We start from the raw sequence: 14,614 nt of genomic DNA, 5'->3' as shown, positions 1-14,614 counted from the left end.
CCACGTCAGTTTTCTGAGAGTTGGCCGTTAATATTTACGTGGTAGTGGATCACATTGGTAGAAAGCATTTCCGGACATGCCGTCGGGACAGCGACACATAGGGACGTGATTAAGCACCTCGCAGATGGCATTGACTCCGCACGTACCGGGGCATGGATCAACACACTTATTTCTAATGCACGCCTTATTTTGTGGACATTCAGTGTTGAGTACGCATTCCGGCCGGCAACCGACGAGTGGGTCGCCTTGATATTCTGGTATGCAGGAACATTGACCATCGTTGCACACTGCGTTGGGTCCGCAAGGTGAAGGATTACAGGGGTCGTCTTTTACCGGTGGTTTAGCTATGATGAGCGAAAACGAAAGACATGTAATCTGGCTTTAATAGAAGAAAAAACGACGTTCGCTTACGTGGTGGTGCTGGTTGACAGTTGACGAATGGATCGCCGATATATTCACGCGGACACGAGCAAATCGGTATGTGATTTATCACGCTACATTCTGCATTGTAAGCACACGAGCCCGGACAAGGATCTGTGCAACGATTATTGATGCAAGCCAGATTCGACGAGCACTCTGAGTTCGTGACACACTCGGGCCGACAGTTTGGTGGTGATCCAAAGAACTGAGGCAGGCAAGAGCACGCCGGTTGACCGTTCGCATTTCTGCACTGCGAATTGGGGCCACATGGTGACGGCAAGCAAGGATCGCGTATTGGTTCAGCAAAAACAGTCGGTGGTGGCGCTATTCAAGTGATATGACGTTTAGAAAGAGTAATACAAAGGAGTTAATAAGCAAACTCACGAGGTATGGGATAGCAACGGGTAAACGGATCTCCAGTGTAGCCGTTTTGACAAGAGCAGAGTGGTGCGTGGTTGCGCACTTGACATTGAGCGCCGGTTCCGCAAACGCCTGGACATGGATCGGCGCACTTCTGATTAATGCACGCCTTATCGAAGCTGCACTCAGCACTAATTGTACACTCAGGTCTGCAGGCGGGTGGTGTGCCGATAAACTCCGGCAGGCAAGAGCAGACGGCTTGGCCATTTAATTCGCGGCACTGGCTATTCGGGCCGCAGGGTGTTGGTTCACATGGATTGACGTACTCTTGTAGTGGAGCTAAAATGTGGGGAAGGGAATGTTAAAATGGCACTGGGCAACAATCCTCTGAGAGTCAAAGTTTGTCTTACGTTTTTCCTCAACCGCGCAATAACGATACGGATCTCCTACATAGCCAAATAAGCAGGAACATGTGGGCAAATGATTTATGGTGAAACACTCAGCATTCAGTCCGCAAGTACCCGGGCAGGGATCGCGACATTTCTGATTGATACACGCCTTGTTCGATGGACAATCGGTGTTGAGTACGCATTCAGGACGACAACCTTCATAAGGATTGCCGAAGTATTCCGCAAGGCATTTACACGAACCCACGCCATTTTGCTGGAGACATTCGGCGAAGGGACCACATGGATTGGGGTTGCATGGATCAACAACTTCAGTGGGTTCGCGCACAATCAAAGTGCACTGCACAAATGGATCGCCAGTGTAACCGCTCTCACAGTAACACATTGATGAATGGCTTATAACACGACACAGCGCATTATTTCCGCATAGTCCGGGGCAGGGGTCGACACAACGATTATTACGGCACACATTATTCGAAGCGCATTCAGAGTTTGTTACACATTCGGGTCGACAATTCGGTGGCTGACCAAAGAAGTTCTCGAGACAGGAGCAAGACGGTGAATCGCCCACAGGTTGACAGCGACTGTTCGGACCGCAAGGTGAGGGCTGACATGGGTTGACTGGCACAACATCTCGCACTGGCTCAACTAAATTGGATAGGCGAAGGGGTAAGGGTCATAAAGAGGACTACTTCAAACAGTTGCTAAACTCACTTATCGGACGACACTGCACGAAGGGGTTTCCTGTGTAGCGTTCATTGCAAGTACAGAAGGGATTATGATTGACAACCGTGCATTTCGCATACAATCCACAAGTTCCAGGGCATGGATCCATGCAGCGTTGATTCTGGCACGCGCGGTTCGGCGCGCAATCAGAGTTCGTGGTGCATTCTGGACGGCAAGACGGCGGGCTGCCTAGGTAGTTGGGTAAACAGCTGCATACGGCTTGTGAGTTCACTTCGCGACATTGTGAGTTTGGACCGCATGGTGAGGGCTGACAAGGATTGCGGTAAGTATCAGCTGGTGGAAAGAAATAATGGTGTTGTAGTGGGGCGGTTTGAAAAAATTTATACGAAGGAAACATACTCTGTACTGCTAAGCATTGCACAAATGCATTGCCAGTCATGCGTTCGGGGCAACGGCACATGGGCACGTGATTATAAACTTCGCAAATGGCCTCCGTGCCACAAGTTCCGGGGCAGGGATCAACACATTTCTGGTGTATGCAGGCGCGATCACGCTCGCACTCGGTGTTAAGTATGCACTCCGGTTTGCAGGCGACATACGGATCACCCTGGTAGTCGGCGAGACAAGCGCATTGTCCATCACCGGAACAGATTGCGTTGGCCCCACAGGGGCTAGGATTGCAAGGATCAATGGGTTCTTGTTGCGGTGGTGCTATAATTTATAGGCAAAGGTTAGGTAGTGGGGATAAGTAAATCCAAACAAAGCTTACGAGGTGGTGGCGCTGGCTGGCAAGCAACGAATGCATCGCCTATATAACCGGGTTGACAAACGCAGTTGGGTATATGATTTACAACATTACACACAGTATTCACACCGCATGCACCTGGACAGGGGTCACGGCAACGCTCATTAATACACGCCTGACTGCTCGGGCAGTCAGAATTCATCGAACACTCGGGTCGACAGTTTGGTGGGGCGCCTATATAGTTCGGCTGGCACGTACAAGATGGCACATTGTTTTGAACGCGACAAGTGGCGTATGGGCCACATGGCGATGGCACGCAGGGATCACGATAGACATCGGCGGGTTGTGGTGGTGTTGGCGCTAAGACAGAGTGGTTAGATATTGGATTTGGTAAAAATAGTTGCGCGTTAAATGCATTGCTTTGCTTACGTGGTAGTGGGTAACAACGCACGAATGGATCGCCTGTCAAGCCGGTGCGACAGGAACATATTGGACTATGATTGCGCACCTGACAAATGGCGCTTTGTCCACAAACACCCGGGCAAGGGTCGACACATTTACGATTAATACACGCCTTATCGCTGGCACATTCTGAACTGGATGTACACTCGGGTCTACAGGATGGTGGCACACCAATAAACTCACTAAGGCATGAGCAGACAGCTTGACCGTTAACTTCGCGACATTGGGAATTCGGTCCACATGGGCTGGGTTGACATGGGTTTACGTACTCTTGTACTATGGCTACATTAGTTTTTTTGTTTTTGTTATATGTACATAGATTGAAAATGAACCAAACAAAGTTACAAAGTTAGTGACTACATACAATACAATGACGACAACAACGAGCTACATGTACTGCTTGTGTAGCGGAAATAAAACCAGTGAAGACCAAAGTGCTGCTGGGAGCTGAACGAAAGTCCTTCAGTTCCAGCAGCAGACTGTCCCGTGGCTTTATCCCTCTAGCACATGTCAGTACAGTTTGTTTAAAGTAAAAATTCAAAATCGCTAGCTTACGTTCAGCTGGTCTTGTACAATAGCGGTACGGATCTCCGGTGTAACCCACGTAGCAGTTGCAAGTTGGTATATGATTGACGACATTACATTCGGCATTCTGTCCACAGGTACCTGGACACGGATCGCGACATTTTTGATTCTGACACGCTTTGTTCGAGGGGCAGTCCGAATTAAGCACGCACTCTGGACGGCAGCCCTCATAGGGATTACCATAATATTCAGACAGGCATTGGCAAGCGCCCGCGCCATTACGTTCGAGGCAGTTTGCGTTGGCGCCGCAAGGCGATGGCGAACATGGATTGAGTACTTCAATAGGCGCGGAAATACGTACTGGCTGACAAAGCGTGAACGGATCACCTGTGAAGCCAGGTAAGCAAATGCAGCGTGGTGTATGCGATACGACGTGACATTCAGCACTGGAGCCACACAGGCCTGGGCAAGGATCTTTACATTTCTGATTGATGCAGGCCTTCGTTGAGGGACACTCCGAGTTCGAGACACATTCTGGCTTGCAGTACGGTGGTGTGCCTATGAAGTTGGCTAGACAACTGCACGATGGTGTGTCGCCCACTGAACGACATTCTGAATTGGGTCCACAAGGTGAGGGGTGGCAAGGATTGGTTGGTGAGACGTCCAGCTGCGGTTGTTCGATGATGCGTTGGCAGGCGACAAATGGATTACCTGTGTATTGCGGTAGACACGTGCAGAAAGGATTGTGATTGACGGTGTTGCACTGTGCGTTACGTCCGCAACTGCCAGGGCAAGGGTCAACACATTTCTGATTTACACATGCCAAGTTGGCCGCACACTCCTGATTAGCAGTACACTCGGGACGGCAGCTTGGAGGAGCGCCTATGTAGCCTGGTATGCAGGAGCAGACAGCCTGCTCATTCACTTCACGGCATTGTGAATTAGGACCGCAGGGAGAGGGCTGACAAGGGTTGACCTTGGCGGGTGCTGTAAGTTGAAGGTAAGGGAGTATGTGGAAAGTTCTTATGGTAGAGCGTAGAGAAAATAATATTTACGTGGTATCGGCGAGCATTGGATAAACGCGTTGCCCGACATGCCGTTTGGACACGAACAGATTGGTATATGATTGATGACGCTACAAAGAGCATTTGAAGCACACGTGCCTGGGCAAGGATCGACACATTTATTGCGTATGCAGGCACGGTCGCGTGGACAGTCGGTGCTGAGAACACATTCGGGGCGACAGCCGTTGTAAGGATCGCCCTGGTATTCCGGTAGACATGTACAAATGCCATCGTTGCATTGGGCATTTGAACCGCAGGGTGAGGGATTGCAGGGATCATCTTTGACAGGCGCTAAATGAATAATGAGAGTGGATAATTAGAAGGGGCAACTTTTTTCGGAGGCTTACGCTTTGGCGGTGGTTCTGGCAGACAATAAGTAAAGGGATCGCCAGTATATCCCGTGGGACAGACACAGCTCGGTGTGTGATTGATAACATTACAGATAGCGCCTAAACCGCAAGAGCCGGGACAAGGATCGCGACATTTTTCGTTGATACACGCTTGGTTGCTTGGACACTCCGCGTTGATAGTACACTCCGGGCGGCAATTTGGTGGCGCCCCAATGTAGTTAGGAAGGCAAGAGCACGATGGCGAATCACCAATACGACGACATTGCGAATGCGGACCACATGGTGAGGGCACGCAAGGATCAACGGGCTGACGTTGCACTGGTGCTGGTGGTTTGGCTGCAGTATAAAATGTAAATATATCTCCATTTTCTAGACAACAATCAAAGCTTTATCTTACGTGGTATAGCAAAACAACGCGAGAAAGCATCTCCAGTGTAACCTGCGCGGCAAGAACATAGAGGACTGTGGTTATGTACGCGACAATTGGCATTCTGACCGCATGTGCCCGGGCAGGGATCGACGCATTTCTGATTGATACACGCCCGGTCCAATGCGCACTCGGTCGAGATGGTGCACTCAGGGCGGCAAAGTGGCGGACTGCCAATGTATTCGGGGAGGCATGAACATACAGGCTGTTCGTTTATTTCACGGCACTGCGAATTGGGGCCACACGGCGAAGGTTGACACGGGTTGACATATTCCTTGATAGCTGTTGTAAGATAATTTTCTATATTTATTGGAACTAAGCTTTATATTTTACACTTTGGCTTACGTTGTTTCTCGATTTGACAAGCGCGGTATGGATCACCACTATAGCCCGACAGACAACTGCATGTTGGCACGTGGTTCAACACCGCACAGTTGGCATTTTGTCCACAGGTGCCTGGGCATGGGTCGCGGCACTTCATGTTCTGACAGGCTTTGTTGGATGGACAATCGGAATTGAGCATGCACTCGGGCCTACAGCCTTCATATGGATTACCAAAATATTCAGGTAGACATTGGCATGAGCCGGCATCATTGCGTTGCACGCAACGCGCATTCGGACCGCATGGACTTGGATTGCAAGGATCGATATGATCAAGTTGTGGGATTTTCACTTCCACACATTGTACGAATGGATCTCCTTCCAAGCCGGCGGGACAATAGCAGCTTGGTGTGTGTGAAAGTACACGGCAGAGAGCGCTATTGCCACACAAACCGGGACAGGGATCTTTGCATTTCTGATTAATACAGGCCAAGTTTGTAGCACATTCTGAGCTAGTCACGCATTCGGGTCGGCAATTGGGTGGCGCGCCGCTGTAATCAGGCAAGCAAGTGCACGAAGGCTGCTCACCCACCACACGACATTCTGAATACGGACCGCATGGTGATGGTACACAAGGCTGACTAGGCGGACGAGGTGCCGGTGATTCTAAAATTTGTTGGCAGCTGATAAATGGATTACCCGAATATCTATCGGGGCAGCGACAGAACGGACTATGATTAGTGACATGGCACAGCGCATTGTTGCCGCAAACGCCTGGGCAAGGATCGTTGCATTTCTGATTGAGACAAGCTTGATTGAGCGGGCACTCGGAATTGGTTGTGCATTCCGGACGACAGAAGGGTGGACTGCCGATGAAGGATGCGATACAGGAACAAACGGCTTGCTGGTTAACCTCACGACACTGGCTATTCGGACCGCAAGGTGTTGGTTGACAAGGATTCTGCGGTACATCCAACTCTGTAAAAGTGTGATATATAGGAATAGTGCAAGAAGCGCTTGTACGACTCGTGATCTTACTCGGTGTTGGTGTGCATTGTACAAAAGCATTGCCTTCCATACCGTCCGGACAACGGCAAATGGGTATATGGTTCATAACCTCGCATATGGCATTGGAAGCGCATGTACCGGGGCAGGGATCAATGCATTTATGGCGTACGCAGGCACGATCTCGAGCGCAATCGGTGTGAAGCACACACTCTGGACGGCATCCTGTGTAGGGATCACCCTGATACTCCGGTATGCATGTGCATTGGCCGTTGTTACATTGCGAATTTGGACCGCAGGGTGATGGCACGCACGGATCGTCTTGGGGCACAACTTCGACTGTGCGAAAAAATAAGTAAGTACTAAATATGAATGCTTTCAAACTGACTTCGAACTTACTTCGCGGTGGTGGTAGCGGATTGCAGATGGTGAAAGGATCGCCAGTGTAGCCGATCTGGCACGTGCATATTGGTGTGTGATTTATAACGTTACACAATGCGCTGAGGCCGCAAGAACCTGGGCAGGGGTCGCGACATTTCTGATTGATACATGCCTGATGACTGGGACATTCCGAGTTGAGACTGCATTCGGGACGACAGGCTGGTGGCGTACCAAGGTAGTTCGGCAGGCAAGAACAGGAGGGTGTGCCATGCGCGTCGCGACACTGTGAGTTGGGACCACACGGTGAGGGTACGCAGGGATCTTGTGGTTCACGTTGTGGTGGTGGCGGTGATGGTGGTGCTATTAGTAGATAATATGATGAGGTCAGACTTTATTTACTAAAGCGTTCAAACGAGGAAGATCTTACTTATAATACGGAAACAGCGCGTGAACGCATCGCCAGTGAAGCCATTGTTGCAAGTACAGATGGGACTGTGATTCCTAACACGGCATTCAGCATTCTGCCCGCAGACACCCGGGCAAGGATTAACACATTTCCTATTAATGCATGCCTTATCGGAGGCACAATCAGAGCTTGATGTGCATTCCGGTCGACAGGCAGGTGGACTGCCGACGTACTCAGGTAGGCAAGAACAAACGCCTTGACCGTTAACTTCGCGACATTGGGAGTTGGGCCCACAAGGCGACGGTTGACAGGGATTAACGTAAACTCTGGCCGCTATAATTACGAATGTGGTTTATTAAATATTTGTTGCCACAGTTAACTCTATAGTATGCTTACGTTCTTCTTGCACAACTTGACACAGTCGATATGGATCACCAATGTAGCCGGCATAGCATTCACACGAAGGTACATGGTTGATAACCTGGCATATTGCATTCGTACCACAAGTACCTGGGCATGGATCGACGCATTTCTGATTTTGACAAGCCTTGTTCGATGGACAATCTGTGTTGAGCACACATTCTGGACGACAGCCTTCATATGGGTTACCAAAGTACTCGGGTAAGCACTGACAAGAACCGGCGCCATCGCGTTCTTCGCATTTAGCATTGGCGCCACATGGACTGGGATTGCATGGCCTTAATACTTCAATTGGCGCAGCTTGCACTGGGTTACATTGCGAGAATGGATCGCCAGTGAAACCGACTGCACACAGACACATTGGTGTGTGACTGAAGACGCGACAATTAGCATTCAGGCCACACAAACCAGGACATGGGTCTTTACACTTTTGGTTTATGCAGGCTTGCGCCGATGGACACTCTGAGTTCGAAACACATTCGGGACGACAGTTTGGCGGTGAACCTGTAAAATCTGGCAGACATGAGCATGACGGCGAGTCACCCGTTACGCGGCACTCGGAGTTCGGACCACAGGGCGAGGGAATGCATGGATTGGCAGGTGTGACATCAGCAATGGGAGTAACTATTGTGGGAAATTCCAAAGAAGTTTAACAAAAGAAAAACAAAAATTCGTGACAACTCTTACTTATCTGCTGGCAGCGTACAAATGGATCTCCAGTCATTTGATCGCGACATATACAGAATGGATTGTGATTGACGACATTGCATACGGCATTGAAACCACATGTGCCTGGACATGGATCGCGACACTTAGAGTTCTGACAAGCCTGATCTGGCGGACAATCGGAGTTTGTTGTACATTCCGGACGACATTGCGGTGGACTACCTATAAAGCTCGGTAGACAAGAGCAGACGCCTACGTTTTGTACCTCACGACACTGGCTATTAGGGCCACAAGGCGATGGTTGACATGGATTTCTCAAAATTGGCGCTGAAGTATGAGAATAAGGAGCAAATTGTAAAATGTTTAGCAATAAATAAATCTCGGTCTTACTTTCGTTGACGCGACATTCAAAGAACGCGTTGCCCGACATATTATCCGGACAATGGCACATGGGTACGTGATTGTTGACAACGCAAATCGCATTCGTGCCACAAGTGCCGGGACAAGGATCGATGCATTTGTTGCGAACACAGGCGCGATCACGCGCACAATCTGAATTGAGAACACATTCTGGACGGCAACCTACAAAAGGATCACCCTGATATTCAGGTATACAAGTGCATTGGCCATTGTTACATTGTGCATTCGGGCCGCACGGTGATGGCACGCACGGATCGTCGTGCACTGGTGCTTGAGTAGCTGTTCGAAGAAGAGGAAAACCAGAGAGTTTAAGGATCGCGCTGCATTTGCATGCTTCATTGAATTGAGGTCTTACGTGCTGGTGGTTTCGGACTGCAGCTGATGAACGGATTGCCTACGTAATTGTCTATGCACAGGCATGTCGGCGTATGATTGATTACACGGCATACTGTGTTTTGGCCACAAGCGCCTGGACAGGGATCGCGACATTTCTGATTGATACAAGCCTGCTGACTGGGGCACTCGGCATTGATGGTGCACTCTGGGCGGCAGTTGGGTGGCTGACCGATGAACGTCGCCAAGCAAGAGCAAGATGGTACGCCATTTACATTACGACATTCTGCGTTGGGGCCACAAGGTGAGGGTAGGCAAGGGTCACGATATTCTTCGCGTTCAATTTCGATAGGTGGCGCTAAATACGAAAGAAATTTGCGATCAGCATGAGAGAATATGGCTTGTGCCGTGTCTATTAGCTCACGTGGTATAGGGTAGCATCTTGTAAATGCATCGCCGGTGAATCCATTGTTGCAAGTACAAATCGGGCTGTGATTTCTAACGCGGCATTGTGCATTGCTGCCACATGGATCGGCTGCGCATGGGTCCGCGCATTTCTGATTTATGCAAGCCTTATCGGTGGCACATTCAGAAGAAATGGTGCATTCGGGGCGACATGCTGGTGGCGTACCTATAAATTCCGGCAGGCAAGAGCAGACAGCCTGTTCATTAGCTTCGCGACACTGAGAATTAGGACCACAGGGCGAGGGTTGGCATGGATTGACGTACTCGGTGCGCATGGCTGTGGTAGCGAGGGTACATTAAAATTAGTTAGAATTGTTAGCAAAGTCTACGGGAAAACATTCTTACGTTCAACAGGACGCGTGCAAATACGATATGGGTCACCGATGTAGCCAGTAATGCAAGTACAAGATGGCAAATGGTTGACCACTTGGCAATCGGCATTCTGACCACACGTGCCCGGACAAGGATCCTGACACTTTTGTTGCTGGCACGCCTTATTCGACGGACAGTCTGAATCCATTACACATTCAGGGCGACAGCCCTCGTAGGGGTTACCAAAGTATTCGGGCAAACATGTGCATGAACCAGCGCCGTTGCGCTCGCGACATACTGCATTGGGGCCACACGGACTCGGACTACAAGGTGTGCGTATTTCAACAACGTCACGTTCTGGCGGCAGGCTACATTGCACGAATGGATCGCCTGTATAACCAACCACACAATTGCACTGAACTGCATGGCTGACCACACGGCATTCTGCATTCAAGCCACAGCGTCCAGGGCAAGGATCAACACATTTCTGATTGATACATGCCAAAGAGCTGGCGCAGTCTGAACTTGTGACGCATTCAGGACGACAATTTGGCGGACGCCCTATGTATGACTCGAGGCAGGAACATGATGGCGCTTCCCCAATAGGACGACACTGTGAGTATGGACCGCAAGGCGATGGACGGCAAGGATCTGTTGGTGTGATGTCGCGGGGTGGTTCGACTGTGTAAAAAAATTTAACTCAGTTGTAGAATTATTCCAGAGATGTAATAGGAAAGCATTTTCTTACTAATCGGTTGGCAGCGTACGAAGGGATTGCCACTGAAACGCGGCGGACAGGTGCAGAAGGGACTGTGATTGACGACAGTGCATTTGGCGCCGATGCCGCAAGTACCGGGACATGGGTCACCGCACTTCTGGTTCAGGCAAGCCTGTGTAGGCGCACAATCAGAATTCGACACACATTCAGGACGGCAAGTTGGCGGACTACCCATGAAGTTGGGCAGGCAGGAACAGACGGCTTGTTGGTTGACTTCGCGGCATTGAGAGTTCGGACCGCAAGGTGAGGGTTGGCATGGATTTGTGGCTATAATTTCTGGTAAAGACGTACACAAGTTATAAGTACCTTTAGGTGGGGCTAAATGAAAGTACGCGAGCTTACTTGGTGCCGGACTGCAACGGATGAAGGCACTACCGACCGTGCCATCTGGACACCTGCACATGGGTATATGGTTTATGATGTCACAAATGGCGTTTTCGCCGCATGTGCCGGGACAGGGATTAGCGCATTTGCTGCGCAAGCATGCCTTATCGCGCGGACAGTCTGTATTCAAAACACATTCGGGACGACAACCTGTGTACGGATCACCCTGGTATTCGGGCAGACATGTGCAAATGCCGTTATTGCATTGAGCATTTGCGCCACAAGGCGACGGATGACAAGGATCGGTGGGTTCATCTGAGTAACGAAAAATAGTTTTTTTGTAATGTAACCGTGAAGAATGGTTTTGGGTAAAACTTTGCTTACTAATGATAGGTTCTGGTGGCTGCGGACGACAATTGGTGAAGGGATCGCCGGTATAGCCATCGGGACACGTACAAATGGGTGTGTGATTGACGACACTACACTCCGCGGAAAAGCCGCAAGAGCCAGGGCAAGGATCGATGCATTTTTCGCGTATGCAAGCCTTGTTCGATGGACACTCAGCGCTTATGGTACATTCCGGATGGCAGTTGGGTGGCGCGCCAATGTAACTCTGCAAACAGGAACAAGATGGGACACCGTTGATGTTGCGGCACTCGCTGTGTGGCCCACAAGGCGAGGGTACGCAAGGATCACGTTCAATATACGAAATTGCTGGTGGCGCAGCTAGAGTTTGAGGAAAATAAAATTAGCGGTTTGCTTTGTTGTTAAGGGACTGCAGTAACGCTTACGTGGTATGGGATAGCAACGCGTGAAAGCATCGCCAGTAAAACCGTTACGGCACTGACATAAAGGACTGTGATTACGCACGCGGCACTCGGCATTCGTGCCACACGTGCCGGGACAAGGATCTTGACAATGTTGATTGATGCACGCCTTATCGTAGGGGCACTCAGTGCTAAGTACACATTCCGGCCGGCAATTCGGCGGTACACCGACATAACGCTCCAAACACGAACACACCGCCTGACCGTTGAGTTCACGACACTGCGAGTTGGGACCACATGGCGAGGGTTGGCAAGGATTGGTTGGTGGCGCTTGACGAATAGCTGATAGATTTCAAACAGGAAAGAGAATAAAGAGTGAAGAAGGAAGATGAGCACATTGGTAATTAGGTACGTAGACGCTGCTAAGCTATGCTTACGTGCTGCTGGCTCCACATGACAATAACGATACGGATCGCCCGTATAACCGATGTGACACGTACAAGTTGGCACGTGATTTGTGACGCTACAATCAGCGTTCGTGCCACACGTACCCGGACAGGGATCGCGACATTTCTGCTGAGTGCACGCTTGCGTAGTGGGACAATCCGAGTTACGCAAACATTCGGGGCGACACGATTGATATGGGTCACCAAAGTAGTCGGGTAAACACTGACACGAGCCAATGCCGTTACGATCGCGACAAATGGCATTCGAGCCGCACGGATTGGGCTCGCACGGCGTAACTTGCTCGTGTACAATACGCTCTGTGGGAGAGAGAGAGAAAGATGCGAAAAGAGAAAAAGTTAGAGAGGATTGACAAGTGCAATGACATTAGTAAAGTCAACACACCTTTTACGATTGAGTTGAGCAGCATTTTGTGATTTTTATTTTTATCTTTTGCTTTTTGGGTTAAAATCCAATTTGTGTAATTTTAGTAGCTTATTGCACTTTTGCGTTTTACAAAAAACAGCAGTGGGATTAGAGCACATTAGTTGATTATTTCCTATTTGGTTTTTCCAACACACACACACTATGACAACAACAACAACAATAAATATACGTACGAGTACGTAGTGTACGTAAATGTGGTTACGTTGGTTACGGTGATTACGTGTAATGGTTAACTCAGCACGTTTAAAAAATTTAATAGTTAGCTAATACATAATTTGCGGTGCACTTACGAGTACGAGTATAACGGTTGCACTTAAGTTAAGTTACGGTTTATGCGAGTATACGGTGCAACACTGCGTTTGTGTGAGACATTTTTTTTGTTTACTAAAACTTGAGTTTTGGCTTTTTTGGTTAAATTGCTAGTTGCTAGTGTTTGTTTAAGAGTGTAAAATGGCGAGCGTGTGAGTGCAAATGAATGTGCGCGCGTCTACTTTAGCGATTTGTTACTGTAAAAAATTTCGAGAATTGCTTAACGAAATTTTCAGTGTATTTTTGTTTTTTTTTTCTTGCAATAAAACGCAATTGTTTTTAGTTTCCAATTTCAAAATTTTTTATTAGATATATTATTTGCTTAAATAATTTTGAGTCTTTTTATTTAGTAGAGCTTTACTTAGACTAACTTAAATAGTTAACTTTGTTAAGGGTTAAAAGTACAATACTTCCAGCGTTGAGTCATTCTGATTGCAAAAAAAGCGACGTTGAGCAGACAACAAATTTTAGGGCCGTTGACAAATTTTATAAAACCAGCAAATACCAAATTGTTTTCAATTAGGGGTTTCAAGGCATTTCTGGTTAGATTTGGCGGTTAGAGGGCAGGCGGTACGCAATAAAACACAACAAAAAAAAACACCAACGCAGTACTTGACGCACTTCAAAGGTTTAGTATGCGGCAGGTATTTCGCTAAGTGTAACAAATTGTAGCGTTTGTGGTAGTGTGTAGGGGTATTAGGGACAGCAATTTGTTTAGTTTTGTTTTGGTGTTGTATGTAATAAGCGTTTCAAATTCCTTTGTTTTTTTTTTTTTAGTTTTTAAAGGCAGTCCGTTTTATTTTTTTTTTTTTTTTTTTTTTTTTAACAGACTTGAGGGTTAAAGTGTGAATGCAATTCAGGGCCGACTAGCAGTTAGCTCGGTTTTAGGGGCTCTTATTCTAATGATTATTATTTTAAATAAGCGTTTAATTTTATTTCTTCGCATTTGCAACTTTCTTACAGCTACAAAAACAACCTATGCATGTAAAATTTCCAACAACAAAGCGTATTATTGTTTTCAATACGGCAGCGTTAAGGTTTGTATAACCTAGGAGGCGAGGCGGTAAATAAGGCGTTTTTTTATTTGAGGCAAGTAAAGCGTTTAGCAAGTTGACATCATGGATAAATAATAAGCATTATATGTTGGTTAAAATTTCAATTTTAATATAATAAAAACAATGCCTTTTACAGCTGCCACACACCTTCAAAGACTAAACAAATTCGGACAGTTCGTACGAGATTTGCGCCAATTGAAGTTTGCATTTTGCGGATGAGGTGCCATGTACACAAATATGTCGTGAGCGTGGTGAGTACAAAAAAAAATATATATATAACAATAAAAAAATTTAAGATTCTCAAAATTTAAGAA

General features: G+C 48.0%; 1 protein-coding gene across 1 annotated transcript in view; it reads right to left on the bottom strand.

Annotated features, from left to right (window-relative positions):
• Positions 1 to 14,614, bottom strand: part of LOC118741124 — a 50,823-nt gene that overhangs the window by 22,372 nt on the left and 13,837 nt on the right. Inside the window, exons 10-35 of the mRNA XM_036472963.1 lie at positions 12,483 to 12,809; positions 12,070 to 12,387; positions 11,663 to 12,004; positions 10,925 to 11,593; positions 10,210 to 10,857; positions 9,824 to 10,141; positions 9,422 to 9,757; positions 9,037 to 9,345; positions 8,668 to 8,973; positions 7,957 to 8,604; positions 7,582 to 7,893; positions 7,173 to 7,514; positions 6,807 to 7,112; positions 5,793 to 6,746; positions 5,418 to 5,729; positions 5,018 to 5,356; positions 4,662 to 4,961; positions 3,637 to 4,593; positions 3,049 to 3,363; positions 2,644 to 2,979; positions 2,274 to 2,585; positions 1,902 to 2,207; positions 1,191 to 1,835; positions 805 to 1,119; positions 412 to 744; positions 39 to 344 (exon numbers count right to left, since the gene is read on the bottom strand). Of these exons, the coding sequence (XP_036328856.1) occupies positions 39 to 344; positions 412 to 744; positions 805 to 1,119; positions 1,191 to 1,835; positions 1,902 to 2,207; positions 2,274 to 2,585; positions 2,644 to 2,979; positions 3,049 to 3,363; positions 3,637 to 4,593; positions 4,662 to 4,961; positions 5,018 to 5,356; positions 5,418 to 5,729; positions 5,793 to 6,746; positions 6,807 to 7,112; positions 7,173 to 7,514; positions 7,582 to 7,893; positions 7,957 to 8,604; positions 8,668 to 8,973; positions 9,037 to 9,345; positions 9,422 to 9,757; positions 9,824 to 10,141; positions 10,210 to 10,857; positions 10,925 to 11,593; positions 11,663 to 12,004; positions 12,070 to 12,387; positions 12,483 to 12,809 (10,911 nt within the window). The remainder of the gene's footprint in view (positions 1 to 38; positions 345 to 411; positions 745 to 804; positions 1,120 to 1,190; positions 1,836 to 1,901; positions 2,208 to 2,273; positions 2,586 to 2,643; positions 2,980 to 3,048; positions 3,364 to 3,636; positions 4,594 to 4,661; positions 4,962 to 5,017; positions 5,357 to 5,417; positions 5,730 to 5,792; positions 6,747 to 6,806; positions 7,113 to 7,172; positions 7,515 to 7,581; positions 7,894 to 7,956; positions 8,605 to 8,667; positions 8,974 to 9,036; positions 9,346 to 9,421; positions 9,758 to 9,823; positions 10,142 to 10,209; positions 10,858 to 10,924; positions 11,594 to 11,662; positions 12,005 to 12,069; positions 12,388 to 12,482; positions 12,810 to 14,614) is intronic.

This window comes from Rhagoletis pomonella, unplaced genomic scaffold, assembly GCF_013731165.1.
Source record: "Rhagoletis pomonella isolate Grant_MI unplaced genomic scaffold, Rhpom_1.0 Rhpom_scaffold_00006, whole genome shotgun sequence".
NCBI classification, from domain to species: domain Eukaryota; kingdom Metazoa; phylum Arthropoda; class Insecta; order Diptera; family Tephritidae; genus Rhagoletis; species Rhagoletis pomonella.
Note: the sequence above shows the minus strand (reverse complement) of the source record. Positions and strands in the feature narration are given on the sequence as shown.